At 35.9% G+C, this 16,563-nt stretch overlaps 1 protein-coding gene and 1 long non-coding RNA gene across 3 annotated transcripts in view; both read right to left on the bottom strand.

The window, feature by feature from the left end:
• MEMO1 (mediator of cell motility 1) overlaps positions 1-16,563 on the bottom strand; it is a 122,079-nt gene that overhangs the window by 18,420 nt on the left and 87,096 nt on the right. For both annotated transcript variants that reach the window (XM_072770609.1, XM_072770610.1), the window contains exon 7: positions 1,834-1,976. In XM_072770609.1, the coding sequence (XP_072626710.1) occupies positions 1,834-1,976 (143 nt within the window). The remainder of the gene's footprint in view (positions 1-1,833; positions 1,977-16,563) is intronic.
• On the bottom strand, positions 2,055-9,510 carry LOC140601549 (uncharacterized). The gene is made up of 3 exons (XR_012004555.1): positions 9,448-9,510; positions 3,219-3,299; positions 2,055-3,017 (listed from the first exon to the last, which is right to left on the bottom strand). It is a non-coding gene; the product is annotated as an uncharacterized lncRNA (long non-coding RNA).

Raw genomic sequence — 16,563 nt, 5'->3', positions numbered from 1 at the left:
AGGTAGAATATAAAAACTCATCTTTCTCTCTCAATATTATACTTAAATACAGTAGTGGACTAGAGTTTGTTTGCTTTAGAATTCATTAATGAGGTAAAAAGAATGATTTAAGAGAAAAGCATCTACTGATTTTTGTGTGGATTTATACTGTGATTGCACATGATACCAACCAGATTCTAAAGAACAATATCAGGGGAACTAATTCTCTAGATCATAAAAGTAATTTAAAGTGATTCATGGGAGCCTTAAAAGTGAAGAGGGAGGGGACACACACTTCAAGAATTTTTAATTTCTAAGACATGTGGACATGCTTTATTATCAACACAAATTCACAACACTAAGAAAAATATCCTTTTTTCAATAATGATACTCCTTAGTTTTTAAGATCAACTACGACTAAACATCAGAATTTCCAAGCATCTATCTAGTCCTCAGATCTAAGTAATATACTTAAAATCCATAAAAAATAACTTCTGCCAAAGGTAGCAAACCAACTAGCCAATAGAACTGATTATTATAAAGAAACTTGAGAGTCTCTTAGGTAAGGTAGCACAGCCTAAACCAGGACTTCCCAACCTTAGCACTACGTGTTTTGGGCAGGATAATTCTTTGATGAGGAAGGCTGTTCTGTGTACTGAAGGATGTTTATTTGGCAGCTTTTCTGTACTCCACTAAATTGATGCCTAAAGCCTCCCCGCTTCCCACCCCCATCCCAAGGTAATGACCAAAAATGTCTCCAGGCATTTCCAAATGCCCCCTCATAAGACAATCAGCCCCAGATGAGAAATTAGTGCCTTAAACCAAAATACGTATCTATAAGGGAGGATGGCTCTCTTAAAAATGATTTCAAAGCCACTCAGAGAGCAAGGTAAGAGAAAATACCAGCCTAATGAGGCCAGAAAAATAGTGAGCCAGATTTGATAATCAATGCTTAAGACATATAAAAGCCAGGGCTCCCTGTATCTCACAGAGGATGTTTTTCTGGCAATTCAAGTACTCTATCTTAAAATGTACAGACTTGTGCCTTATGTTTTCTCAATAATAAAAGAAATAACTAAAGGATGAACAGATAACTGGCATCCTCAGGCCAATGAGAGAGGTCCTAAAAGGAATAGGAATCAGAAATACTCTATCCAGAACAGCAATGGATAAAGGATAGCAAACTGTATTCAAAGATTCAAAAAATAAAACTTACTGAAAGAGGCATCCACAAATGTCTTTTTATGATTTATTCACTGTGAAGTCTCCTTACTTTTTTTATTCACAATAATAACAAAAATCACATAAGAGTTCTTACTCGTATTAGCCATTACCAGTGAAAACCACAATGCTAACAGCCAACATATTACACTCTTTGGAGGGTACCTCTAAACTGATGGCAAAAATTAAGCACCAAAGGAAAAATAGAAAGAAAAAACACTAATTACAGAAAAAGAAATGTGGAAAAGGACTGGCATAGCACACAGTGCTCTTCTACCTTCTAAAGAAGAACATTGGTTTTATCTACCAAAAACTAACTTCCGAGAATCTACCACACAACTCAACCTGGAAATAGGGGTTAAAAGATCTTAACTCCCACTAATGTAAGTAGCTAAAGCAAGGATGCCCTCACAGTGTGAATCCAATTATACCAGTCGCCTTTGGAAATGTATCCATAATCTACTATAATAATCTGATCCTTTTTAAAAGACTTTTTTATTCACTTTTAAACATTGCAGCTAAAACTTTCCAAGGAAAATGGTAAAGAACTGAAAATCAGAGCTTAGAGTGAAAAGATACCATTAACCACAAGTATATAGTATCTATCATGATATGTTAAAATCTAGAACTTACCCCAATGGCAGAAATCAGAAGAAACCACAAAGAGATTACTAGGATCCGCTAGATATTTACTGAAGAGTTTTCCGAATTCCTGTTCTTTTGACTCACTCAGAGCTCCAACCAGTACAGGAATAATGGTAAACTCATCCTTATGGCTTAAAGAAAACAGAGAAAAAAAAAAAAAAAGTCATTTAAGAAGTATAAGAATAAAAATAGTTTTCCAATGTGTTGGCACTAAAAAGTGGAACATTTATTAATAATGGTAAGGGAAAGATACATACTGTTGAATTTTTTAGTCTATAAATTAAATGTTTAAAGAAGACCATTTAAAAATAAGAGAGATACAGAATATTAAAAATATCTATTCAAATTACAGAAATGTACAATAGTTCTTTAGATAAACAAAGCTAATTTACTACCAGGTATAATAATATCTTCAAAATAAAAATAAGCCCATCAGACCATCACCAAATCAAGTCTTCTCAACTACACATCAAAGCTACAATCATCTGCCCAACCTTTCTGCAATTTTAAAAGAGCATTAAACTCTTCCTTAATATTTTAATCCTATCCTGTTATAAAAACCACCACTTCTGGCACTTTTATAAACCTGCCAAATGGGTCCCAAGTCCCTGCTCCGCTGTGTCGGGCATACTTGGACCTAAGCTCGAGCTTGCTAATAAACCCTCGTGTGTTTGCATCAGAAAAATAAAAAATAAAAAATAAAATAAAATAAAATAAAATAAACCTGCCAAATGAGACCCACAAAACTTAATCTTGGCTCCCGTAAGATACACCAACTGCACCTTGTACCTATACTAATAAACAGATATAAGACAGTTTGAAAATATAACTCAAATTTCACTGGCATCTAGGGTGGATGTAGACTTCAAGGAAGTAGGTATTAATTTCTAGCAGCAAGAAAAAGACACCACACCCACCCACAATGTTTATGACATATCCACAAGTCCCTTTTTCACTCTTCAGATTGACAGATTTATGGAAAAGGAACAGAGCAGATTAATAAAGAATAACTATGATGGGCTATAGAAACAGACGTTCATCCAAAACCTTTTAAATTTTTCATTGTAGTGAAATTTTACTTACATATATTCAATATAATTTACATTCTAAATGATCCCAGATTGGAATTTTAGAAGCGTGAATCATGTTTGTCTGACTTGTTCTGAACAGGACTTTAAAAAAAAAAAATCACCATTATAATAAATGCTTTTTAATATGATAACCTGACACTTAACTGATGTAGGACAAACAGAATTCATAAAAGGGTTTTTAAAAATACTAATTTTAAGTTTATTCCCAAAATAAGTGTTAGCCCAGCTTCATAAAGCTCAATTCAGGGCACCCGAGCGCCTCCCCCATAAGGACCCCCTTACCCTTGTCAATTGCGAAATAAACAGATCATACAGATCTCCAGTCCCTCTGCAATGCAGGGGCTTCTTGGGCAGAATCTGCATCTATGGAGTAAGAAAAAAAGAGGAAGCTGGCAGAGGAAGCTGCCATGGAATATCTCTTTCTCTCTTTCACCAGTTTGCTTAACAACTGCATGAATGAATAGGGGCTCTACAATAAGAGTGATTATCATTTGAAAGGAAAGAATTTGACCTCTAGTAAAAACTCAAGAAGATTGTTATGATTTGTTCTAACTTCCAGTACTATATAAATAAATAAACTAGGATCATCAAAGAGTCTATAAATAATTATGACATGGTAGCGATGCAGTTATATAGAGTATAAAAACCAAGAAGTCAGAAGAAATAGGTTCAAGTATCATCTCCATCATATAATAAAAGTTAAGAGGGTAGGTAAATTACTAACCTAAAAATATGTTTCCTTAACTATAAAACGATAATTGCAATATCTATTTTCTAAAACTGTTATGAAGTGAGAAACACTACTGGGAAAGTACTTTGTCAACAATTGTTGGCTTGCTGTCAAGAAATAATACATGTCTACTATTCCACAGAGCCACCAAACCATTCACTTACCCTTAGCCTCAGCTTGCAAATCTATCTATACCAAGGTAAAAGACTCATACTGCTTAGAAATCTAAGCTTTGAATCAAGATTCATCCATCTACCTCGTCATTTCTTAAAAAAAAAAAAAAAATATATATATATATATATATATATTTTTTTTACTTGTTGTTCTATATTTCCACAAAGTATGAATTAGAAAAAAGAGCAATTGGGCTTTGAAATTAATATTCCTAGGTTTTAGAATTCAAGTTGTCAGGCTAGTCTTTCCTAGTCATGGAGTACAAAATCTCACCCTCAAAAAACAAATCTAAAACTTTCCCACCAAAAAAAAAAAAAAACAAGAATAGTTTGGTCATGTAAAATAACTGAACTTCTTTGGAAGAGCAGAAGTCTGGCATTTTACCAAGAGCTGCCTCCGTCCCCCTGCGCCATTCCACCAACATGGTAAGGTTGGCTGTGAAAACCAGCAGCTTCATTGCTGAAGAGGGCTAACTTTGATTTGGAGTAGAGAGCAGAAAATTCACACCCAGCAAGAACCAGAAAAACCTGTAGCTCCTGCAGCCTGAGATTATAGTACCAGTGGAGCAAGCCATAACCTGAGCACTACCTAGAAATTTAAGAGAGATTCTGGAAAGGAGAGAGCCACAGAGGGACTGGATAAGTTCACATATTCTGAGCAGACTATTGATGTTCTCCATATAATCCCATCTGACTAGAAGGTAGCAAGCACATATGTGCAGGGGAAACCCATAAGGTCCCAAGCTCCCCCAGAATGCCAGCTAATTCTGTGTGAAAGCATGCCCAAGGGAAAGTGGAGACGTGAGAGAGACCAGCATGTCACACATCCCAGGCTGACTGGAAATCCCCATGCACAAACAGGGAGACCTGAGAACACGCAACAGAAAGGAAAGGAGGCAAGCTAGAAAAGGGCCCAAATTTTTAATATGCTCCCCAAACTATACTCAATCCACCAGCGGAGGATGAAAGCTTTACAGACTTAAGGTATTCATTCAATCACAACCTCCAACCAATCACTAGCTAAGCACTAAGCAATGTGAACATAGAGGTGAACTCTAGAAAGTCAAATTATAAGAAATTTTTAAAAGTTGAAGAAATACATCAGTAGCCACAATTTTGGGAGAGAGAAATTCTGTAGACAAGGACAACAAAGTTACTTTAAAAAAAAAAAAAAAAGTGAATGAATGAAACAACCACCACTACCATCTGCAGAAAATTTTTTTTAATTTTATTTATTTATTTATTTATTTTTTTTAGAAAATTTTGATAAAATCAGAACCAAGTTGCTATAATACAAGATTAAAAAAAAGTCCAGTTTCAAGAAAAAATTATGAGCCACAGAAACAGGAAAGTGTGACACATTCTCAGGGGAAAAAAAGGGGGGTGGGGGAGTAGCTAGTAGAAGCTGTAACCATGTGGGACCAGATTTATCAAAGACTTTAAAACAATTATTATAAATATGTTCAAAAAATTCAAGGAAATTATGCTTTAAAAAGTTAAAATATGGCAATGACTAAGTAAGCAGTAAATATTAACAAAGAAATGCAAGCTATTAAAGAGAACTAAATGGAAATTTTAGAGTTGAAAAGTACAACAAATGAAATTTAAAATTTACTAGATAGTCTGAAAAGCAGATTCCATATTACAATCAGTGGAATTAAAGATAAAATAAATCATCTGACCTGTAGAAAGGGGAAAAAAGGATTGAAGAAAAATGAACAGAGCACTGGAGACTTGTAGACAACATCAAACATAGTAGGATGCATACAACAGGAGTCCCCCAAAAAAAGTTACAGTAAAAGAAAAGAAATGATGGCTGAAAATGTCCCAAATTTCATGAAAGACATTACTCTACATTTCCCAGAGACTCGATTACCCAAAGTACGATAAGCACAAAGAGATCCCCATCTAGAGATACTATAATGAAACTGATGGAAACCAAAGACAAAGAAAATTTTAAAAGCAGCAAAAGGAAAATGACTCATTACTTACCGGATATTGTTCTCAATAAATGGCACTGGATAATAATTGCATATCCATATTAAAAAAAAGTGAACTTAGACCTTTACCTCATACTATACACAAGAATTAACTCAAATTGGGTAATCGATATAACTATAAGAACTAAAATAATAAAACTTCTGGAACAGGGGTCAGCAACAATCTTTTTAAAGGGTCCATAAAGTAAATATTTGAGGTTTTCAGGGCCATACAATCTCCATAACCACTCAACTATCACTGTAAAGAGTAAGCAGCCATGGACAATATGTAAGTGAGTGAGTATGGATGGTTATATTCCAATAAAACATTTATAATAACAAGTTGTAGGCAGATGTGGTCTGCAAACTGTAGTTTGCTGATTCCTGTTCAAGAAGAGAAAATCTCTGTGACCCTGAATGAGACAAAGATTTCTTAAATATGATACCAAAAGCAAAATCCACAAAAGAGAAAAAAATGATAAAAATGAATTCATCAAAAACTTTTGCTCTTCAAGAGAGCAAAGTAACCTGTATCTAGAATATGTAAAATCTTTTACAGCTCAGAAAAAGACAAATTATCAAATTAAACTAGGGCAAGATACATGAACAGACATTTCACAAAAGAAGACATACAAATGACTAATAACCACACTGAAAAGTTGCTTAACATCATGAGTCACTGGAAAGATGCAAATTAACGCCAATTGAAGTTACACTACACATCTATCAGAATGGCTATAATAAAAAAGACTGACAATAACAGGTATTGGCCAGAATGGGAAGAAACTAGAACCCTCATACTTTGCTGGCTGAATATAAAATGGTGCCATCACTTTGGAAAATAGCTTGGCAGTTTCTAAAAGAGTTAAAACATTCAAGAGAAATGAAAATATATGTTCACATAAAGACTTGTACAAGAATGTCTATAACATTATTCCTAATAGCCAAAAATGGAAGTGATCTAAATGTCCATCAACTGGTGAAGAGATTAAATAAAACAGGATATATTCATATAATGTAATAACTATTTGGCAATAAAAAGGAATGAACTATTTTTTTAAGATTTTATTATTTATTTATTCATGAGAGACACACAGAGAGAGGCAGAGACATAGGCAGAGGGAGGATCAGGCTCCCTGCCAGGAACCTGATGCAGGACTTGATCCCCGGACCCCAGGATCACGCCCTGAGCTGAAGGCAGATGCTCAACCACTGAGCTACCCAGGTGTCCCAATGAACTTCTGATACAACTACAACATGGATGAACCTCAAAAACAGTATGCCAAGTGAAAAGGGACAGATACAAAGGGCATTTCATATGATTCCATTTATATGAAATCTCTAGAAAATACCAATCTATAGAGACAGAGAGCAGATAAATGGTTGCTGAAGATTGAGAGTCAGAGCCAGCACTGCCCTCAAATGGACACAAAGTTTCTTTTTTGTGTATTGAAAATATTCTCAAACTAGATTGTGAGAATGAATGTATGACTCTATAAATTTATTAAAAATCAAAGAGTTGTATTGTATCCTTATGTAAATGAGTTTTATAGGATGTAAACCATATTTCAATAGGCTGTTAAAAGAAAGTCCATCTTTGCCACTTGCAAGCTGTGCTACCCTGAAGCAAGTTACCTGAAACTATCCTAAGCCTCAATTTTGTCATCTGTAAAAACAGTTGATAATACTTACCTTACTTACAAGGCTCTTATGAGTACTTCAATAATGGAGAAGAAAGTTTTATCTCTTCTTTTTCTGTCCTATACCTTAAACCATACTGCAGAAAATTAATATATCCAAGATGTGTAACAGAGTAAAAAGAACTGAAACCCCAGAACCAAGAAAGGAGCACTCATTTTAAAAACAAACAGTATTACTATGTCATCAATACCACTGAAGGTACAAAGCACTAAAGATCTACATTCTAATATTTGAGGACCTTGACTCAGGCCACAATCAGAAAGAAAAGTAAAATTTTAAGATCTAATACAAAACTAAGCTATAAGAAGGGTTAGAATGGCATTTAAGTGAGTCAGAAACTTACGGCAGGCTGGAATTGGGAAAAGAGGAATGAGAATTTTGCAGGAGAGTTAACCTAGCTAGTCTGCTGCAGCAATTTTTAGAAGGGGCTGCTTGTAAAGACTAGCCCTTGGCTTTAACAATGTTTCTTGTGTTGATTAAGGCTGTTTTATCCACTTAGGACACTGTACCAGCTTGCCTGGATTGTAAACAAAATGATAATAGCAAACACCCATTTTCCTTCTGAGAGTCTAGAATTTCAGTAGCTGGAGCTAATTACACAGGCTGAGAGTCCCTACATGACCAGCCCCCAACCAAAATCCTGGATTTTGAATCTTAAAGCAGGATTCCCTGACCAGAAACACTGCACGTGTGTTACATTGATAGAGGAAGCACGTTCCATTCAATCCACCCTATGAAAGGAAAACGTTGGAAGCCTCCACCTGGATTCCTCCAGACTCTGCCTGATGTATCCTTTTCCCTTGCTGGTCCGGTTGTGTATCCTATCTGTCCCAATAAACCAAAACCATTAATAAACTGTGAGTCCTCATAACAAATCTTCAAATGTAAAGCTGGTGGTGGAACCCTTGAAACAGGAGTTAAAGGCAAAGTGGCATAAAGGAATCATAACGGCAGAGTTTTAGGGAGGCTTATAAAAAATAATTTCTCTCATCTTTTTTTTTTAAAGATTTTATTTATTTATTCATGAGAGACAGAGAGAGAGAGAGGCAGAGACACAGGCAGAGGGAGAAGCAGGCTCCATGCAGGGAGCCCGACGTGGGACTTGATCCCGGGACTCTAGGATCACGCCCTGGGCCAAAGGCAGGCACTAAACCGCTGAGCCACCCAGGGATCCCCTCTCATCTTTTTTTCTGATCAAGTTCACCATCAGACGACAGAAACATGCATATATAGACCATACAAAAGACTGTGACTCACTATAAGAACAAACTAAATCCAGAAACATCAGGCAGAACCAAAGAACTCAGGAAAGAGGAAGAGAGAGGGAAAAGGGGGAGGTAAGCTAGCTGTCAGTGACAACTAAAATTAACATTTTATAAGTCTTTGCTATTTCATCAATTAAGTGAATCTAATCAGATTATAAAAATAATTTCAAAGGTTATATACCTTTCTCAATTTCCATTTTAGTAAGAATACCGAAATAAAGGTTTTTACAAGGCCAGGCATATTTCATATTTCTTAATCATCTGAAGTAAAATAATCATATCACAAATTGGCCAAGCTTGCTATCAGAATTATAGAGAAATCTCCATATTTTATTATGAACAAGTCAACATTTCCATGCCCTATATTCTCTTAAACTTATACCTATTTCTGGCTTTACCATCTCTGATAATGGCATCTATTAGGCCTTTCACTTTTGCATGTTCTTAAAATCAAGTTACTCCCCCACATAGAAACATTTACCAAGTTCTATAGATTCTAAACGTTCAAATGTCTCCCACCATCTGCTCAATTTGCTACCCCATCCACCACTATCTTAGTTCAAAGTCCCATGATCTTTACTAAACTATATCTAACAATCTTTTCCAACGCTAATCCATCCTTCACCATACCATCACATCATCAAGCAGTAATATTCGGAATACCTGGTTCGTAGAGCATGTGACTCTTGATCTGAGTTCAAGCCCCACAATGGACGTGAAGCCTACTTAGAAAAAAAGGAGTAATATTCTTATTTCAAGTTCTAACCATATCCTTCTTTTTTTTTTAAGACTTTATTTATTTATTCATGAGAGACATAGAAAGAGAGGCAGAGACATAGACAGAGGGAGAAGCAGGCTTCTCATAAGTAGCCCAATGCGGGACTCAATCCCTAGACTGGGATCACGCCCTGAGCCAAAGGCAGACACTCAACCTCTGAGCCACTCAGGCATCCCTAACCATGTCCTTCTTTTGCTGAGGAACTCTTACTAGCTCTATACCAATCAGGGAACAAAATACAAATATCTTACAATGACATTCAATGACCTCTATAAAATGGTCCCAAACCTACTGTTCCAACTTCCTTTAAAAAAGAAAAAATTTATTTATTTGACGGGGGGGTGGGGGGGAGCATGTGTACAAGCAGGGGGAGCAGCAGGCAGAGGGAGAGGCAGAGAGAGAGGGAGAAGCAGACTCCCTTGTCCAGCAGACAGCCTAATGTGGAGCTCGATCCCAGCACCCAGGGATCATGACCTGAGCTGAACCAAAGGCAGACACTTAACCAACTGAGCCACCCAGGCGGCCCTCAACTTCCAAATCTGCCCCTCTTACTCTATGCCTCTGTAAGTCAACTTACAAATGCCTCCAAATGCCTCCAGCTCCAGGCTAGTAATATATATGCATTAAAAGCTGGTCAAGGTATAAGATAACAGGAAGTAGTAGGACTAATATCCAACTAAAAATATTCATACATATAAGAAAACTTTTTCTAGCTTTACAGGCCAAACAAAAATATCTCAGATAGACCTCAGTTACTAGGCAAACCTTTTGCAACTTCCTTAAGCCAAGGTAAATAGCTTTCTATTCTTAAGCCCTGCGTTTTCCTACTCCTAGACTTTGTACTTAGAGAACTGTTTCCTACAGAAACCTGCCCCGCTTTGTGAAAATTATAGCCATCTTCAAAGTCCACCCAAATGCTATCTCTACCACAAAGCCACATGTGTGCTCTCCTAAATATCTCTCTGCTCCCATATCCCCTTTCTCAGATCCCATAAACTCTTCAACTGCACTTAATACACTTTGAACTATGTTATATCTATTTAAGTATATTTCTTATCCTTCTTACCAGGCTATATGCTGAGGAAATACACAATGTTTGTTTATTTTTCTATTCCCCATCATTCTTTACACATAGGTTAGCACAGTTAAGAAGCTCTGTAACATTTGAAAAACGCATATTAACCAAAATTTTTAAATTTTGAGAGGAAATGTCTTAAACCACCTTAAAACCAATCAAATTTTTTACATAAATTAGTAAAACTTAAGGGAAAAGAATTGCCTTTTTGGGGTCAAAATGAGTTTTATTTATTAGCATATTTAATTACTCCCCATATATAAAATACATTATTTGTGATTTAAAGAGACATCATAAAAGGAATCTCTCGTGTATTCTGCAGTGGGTGGTAAAGAATTCCTTTTTCAACCCAAAAGAGAAGGTATAAATAAAATCAGAGCTATAAACTGGTAAAAAGTTCTGCAGACAAAGGGAAAATGATATAGGTCAGAAACTCAGAACTACTTAAAGAAAGCACATTAGAGAAGAAATAAAGATAAAATAACATCTTCAGTTTACTTCATTTTCTTATACTTAATTGATCTAAGAGATAACAATGTTTTCAAAAACTAATAGCAACAATATGCTGTAAGTATAGCTTATGAATGACTGTAAGGTTATAAGAAATAGAAAGGACAAACTGAAAATACTGTTGTAGGTACTTGTACTACCTGTGAAGCAGTATAGTGTTACTTCAATGTGTACCTGGATTGGTTACAAATGCAACTGCAAACTTCAGAGCAACCACTAAAAATGTTTGGTTTTTTTTTTCCCTCCTCCCTCCCCTAAAAAAGGTTTTTAAAAAAATACTATAATTGGGCAGCCCTGGTGGCGCAGCGGTTTAGTGCCGCCTGCAGTCTAGGGAGTGATCCTGGAGACCCAGGATCGAGTCCCACGTCGGGCTCCCTGCATGGAGCCCACTTCTCCCTCTGCCTGTGTCTCTGCCTCTCTCTCTCTCTCTCTGTGTCTCTATGAATAAATAAATAAACAAATCTTTAAAAAAAAACTATAATTGATATGTTGAGAGAAAAAAATAGAATCCTATAAAACACTCAAGTAAAACCACAGAAGGTAGAATAAGAGAAAACAAAAAAAAAGAAATAAAGAACAAGGGCAGTAAGTAGACTGCAGTAATAAATATGAGAGATGTTAATCTAACTATATCAATAATCCTTTAATAAGTGCATGGATAAACTGTGATACATCCATAAAATAGAATATTCTTCAACAATAAAGAGAAATAGGTATTAAGCCAAAAAAAAAAAGACATGGAGGAATCTTGAAAGTATATTGTTAACTTAAAGAAGCCAACCTGAAAAGGCTGCATACTGTATGATTCCAATTACATGACATTCCAGAAACTAGATGACTATATGCTATGGAGAGAATAAAAAGGTAAGTGGTTACCAGGAGATGGGAAAAGGAAGACACAGACAGAAAAGGGGAAAAGGGTGGCAGGGTGGGGATGAACAGGAAGAGTACAGGGGATTTTTAGGACAGTGTAATGATTCTGTATGGTACTATAATGGTAGATAACATGGCTTTAGAAAACCCATAAACTTGTAACACCAAAAGGGAACCCTAATTAAACTATGGACCTAGGTATTAATAATGTACCACTATTTCTTCATCAACTGTAATAAATGTACCATACTAATGTAAGATATTAAGAACAGAAAAACTGTTCAGTTAATTGTATTTAATACAATGCAAAATCATCCGATAGTAGTGTTCTTACTCAGGGAACTCAAACATAAGAATTACAAGACTTCAGCTTATTGATCTGGGTAAACTACACAAAATCAAGCTGCTGTTTTTTAATAATACTCTAAGTACTCCAAGAGCTGTCGAATCCTAATCATACTGAATTTGTAAGACTGGCTAGAAAGTAAAGCAGAAGATGGTACATATTTAAATACACTGTACTGTACTTCCAAGTTGTATATGTTCCAAACTATTAGCAGTAATAAAAAATATTAAATGGCTAAGATAATGATATTTTTAGAGTGAACATGAAAAGTTTTATAGTGCTGTATTTCTCAATGAAACTCAAAGTTACTAAAGCATCCTATTTACTCTGCATATATTTCTGAACAAAAGATAGTAAAATTATATCTGGACTATGATGGATATATACAACTCTGTATTTGTCAATACTCATATAATTCTATGCCTTAAAGAGTACATTTTAATTTCATATAGATAAATTACCAAAACAATTAAAATTTTAAATTTTAAACGAACAGTAAATAGGGATGATACAGAGAAAGGAACATGTAGGGGATGTTAAAGGTAACTGAACAAGAAAAAAGAAGAGCTGGGATCCAATGATCTTAATCTTCAGAGTTTACTAGTTTTTTTGTTTGTTTTTTTTTCAATATAGATGGTTTCTACATATCCTTTTTTTCTAACTTAACTTTTTAATACAATTATAAGCAATGTAAAAATTACTACAGTAAAGATAATATATGGAATTCAATAGTAAAAATAAATATGGAAGAGGATCAGGATTACATAAGATATGATCTCTTGTTTGTGTGCTTTAATTTACACAAATAAGTATGTATATATATAAATCTTACATATATAATACAAACATACATGCATACATATGTTAGTAGATACATAACACTTTTTACTGTTAAATGAACACTTGTTGAAGGGAAGCAGGGAAGCTTTAACTGTTCATCTTATACATCTTGATGCTGTTTATATTTTCAACCTATGTACATACAGTACTATACAAGTATTTTTTTAATGTCAATAGGGTTAACTAAGCAAGGAGATTATGGGTAATTTCATGTTTCCTCCTTTATACTACTCATTATTTTTTTAAAAAGTTCTAATGAATATTATTTTTTAAATTTGTTTAAGATAACACATAGAATTATAAATAATACCTTAGGTACTTAGTTTTAAAAATCTGTAATGACTATGAAAGGAAAGTTAGAAAATTAAATGTTCAACTGATTAAAGTATTCCATAGATATATTCTAGAAGTCCTATGTGTACTCAATAAAAAGAAGTAAAAAAGACATGGAAATATGTTCATAATATGAAAAGCAGTAATAAGAAAGAACATCCAACCTCATTTTGGGAAAATATTTAATAATATTTAATAATGTGAAGATTATTATGAATTCATTCAACAATTAATTACAGAAATTCTTTTGTGTAGCAGGTACTGAGCTGGGCACAGAAGGTACAGTAAAGACTAGCTGCCCTCAGACAGGGAGCAGAGTAGGGAACTGCAAGAGAAGGAGAACACATACAGGTACAATCACCAAAAAGAGCCATTTAAGTACAGTGGTACTATGGTAAGCTGTCTTCAGGTATAATCCCTGAAAATTCCTCCCACTTCTAAATGTTCCTACCACTCCTCTCATCAAAAGTAGAGTCTCCTTCTCCTTCTCCTTGAACCTAGTCTTGCAACTTGCTTGGATGAGGAGAATGTGGCCTAAATGACACTAGGCCAGTTCCAAGCCTAAATATAAAGTGGCCTCAAAGTTTCTAGTTTTCTTTTCTTGCTGCCCTGAACTGCGATTTACTTCATTATGGTCCACAACTATCTGAGGAGAGGGACAATCAGGTGAAGAGAGGCCCTGAAGGATAAGTGACAATAGGTGAAGATGGAGCGCTCCAAGATGGAACCAAGGTACCTCAGTAGACAACAAGCATTGCAGCCCGTGACAAAAAATGAGGGTACCCTAGAGCCTTTGGCCTAAGTCAGCCTGTTTCAATGGGCAGCAGATGAAACAGAGACAAGTTGTCACCATCTGCCCATGACCAAATTTCTAGTTCACAGAGTTATAACCAAAAAAAAAAAAAAAAAAAAAAGGCACTTTGAGATTATCTGTTAGGCTACGAAGGTATGTGAGACAAAAAGTGGTGCTTGAAAAGGGTACTACTGGAACAGAAACCTAACCCATTGGCTTTGCATACAGAGGCAAGCAGAAGCTGAAAGGGCAAGAAGAAGACAGGGAACTGTTAGAGCAGTAAGGAAACTGCTATACAAGGCCAGGAGAAGAGGGGCCCGTATTATATACTGGCAGAATTATGCTAAGCATAATTATCAGAAGTATAATGATTTAGAACAATAAAAATATACCGAGTGAACCTGAAGAATAAGAAGATTCCCAGGCAAAATATTCAAAATGTCACTCGTTTCTTTATAGCCAAGTATGAGAAGGTAAAAGAAGAAAAACATGAGCTAAAGAATTAAAAGTAAAACTTAAAGGAAATAGTTCTAACCATGAGTTGTTTGGTTGGAAAATAGTTGTTTTTCATCACCAGCCTCTACAGATAGCAAAAGACTATCAAAGAAACAATATGAAGACAAAGATCAAATCCAGAGCACTGCCCATAAATCATAAGCTCACAATCATCAAATCAAAAATTCATCTGTACAATTCTTTATTAAGACCACAGAAAGAGGGACACCTGGGTGGCTCAGCAGCTGAGCATCTGCCTTGGCCCAGGGTGTGACCCAGGGATGGAGGATTGAGTCCCACATCAGGCTCCTTGCAGGGAGCCAGCTTCTCCCTCGGCCTGTGTCTCTGCCTCTCTCTCTTGCGGTGTCTCTCATGAATAAATAAATAAAAATCTTTAAAAAAAAGACCACAGAAAGATTTAAGCAAGTGGGCTTATATTCCCTCTTAGGTAGGCAAAAGGGCTCCTAAGAAGCTTACAAAATCCTAGCTTGGGATCCAAAGTAGAGAGAGTCCTATCACTTAAAGAACTGTGGATGTGACTTTTGCCTAATAAAATGCACTTATAATCTGATATACAAAAATCCCACAATGTTTAATAGAGTTCTATCAGTTTGGATTAAAATAAACGCTGTTCCAAATGAGAAGAGGCCTTTAGGTTTTCAAACTGTCACATATATGAAGCAGACTGAGGTATAAACAAGGCCCACTTCTTATGGAGAAGTAAAAATGAGTCCGCAAGTAGAGCCAAGAGCCCAAGGGACCAAGCCAAGAGATGAGAAAAGTGAAGAATTATGAAACCACTACCAGAAGTCAGAACCAAGCCCTAATTGGAAAACATTCTTGGAACACCTGGGTGGCTCAGTGGTTGAGCATCTGCCTTTGGCTCAGGTTGTGATCCGGGGGTCCCGGAATTGAGTCCTACATCAGGCTCCCTCCGCAGGGAGCCTGCTTCTCTCTCTGCCTCTGTGTCTGCCTCTCTGTGTATGTGTGTCTCTCATGAATAAATAAATTCAATCTTAAAACAAAAACAAATAAACAACAAAAAAACATTCTCTGTTCCCTAATTAGATTTCAGAACTGCTTTGGACAAAGGCTGCTATATGCTTCCCATTCTTTCATTCTCCACTAGGAATGTCTATTGTGACTAAGAATTCCTGTCTCAAAATTGTATACAGAGTGAGTGGTGGGATAAAACTTCTATTCTTAGTTCACAGGTATCCAAACCAAGAGAAGCTGTACCCAGAAAGACTCATCCATATCTCAACCTAATAAAGACCACAAGGTAATGGATTTTGAATCTGAGGACCTAACTGAATGAGATTTCATGGCATTTTAGGAGGGCTGAGTACTGCATGTTGGAGACACACTGAATTGTCCATTAGAAGAACTGTGAAAGTCCATCTGCAAAGATGGCTACCAACAATTCCTCCTATTCTTGAATATACACATGCTACTCCTCCCATCAAGGAATGGATCTCTTTCTCCTTCCCTTAAATATTGGCTAACATTGTGGTCTGCTCTGAAAAACAGAATGTAGTAAAAATGATGCTAGGCCTTAACAATCCAGTCTATCCTCCTAGAGAGAAGCCAGAAGAAAGAAAAGCCATGGTTGATGAACAAATAGGCTACCCAGAGAACAAATGAGGTGTCTCAACTAAAAGCCAGCACCAAGGCCACCTTGGATCCTCCAGCCCCACTAAAAGTTATCTTAGTCAACATCTCAACGACCAGAGCAA

The sequence above is a fragment of the Canis lupus genome, chromosome 12, assembly GCF_048164855.1.
Source record: "Canis lupus baileyi chromosome 12, mCanLup2.hap1, whole genome shotgun sequence".
Classification (NCBI taxonomy): Eukaryota; Metazoa; Chordata; class Mammalia; order Carnivora; family Canidae; genus Canis; species Canis lupus.
This window is presented reverse-complemented; position numbering and strand designations above follow the sequence as displayed.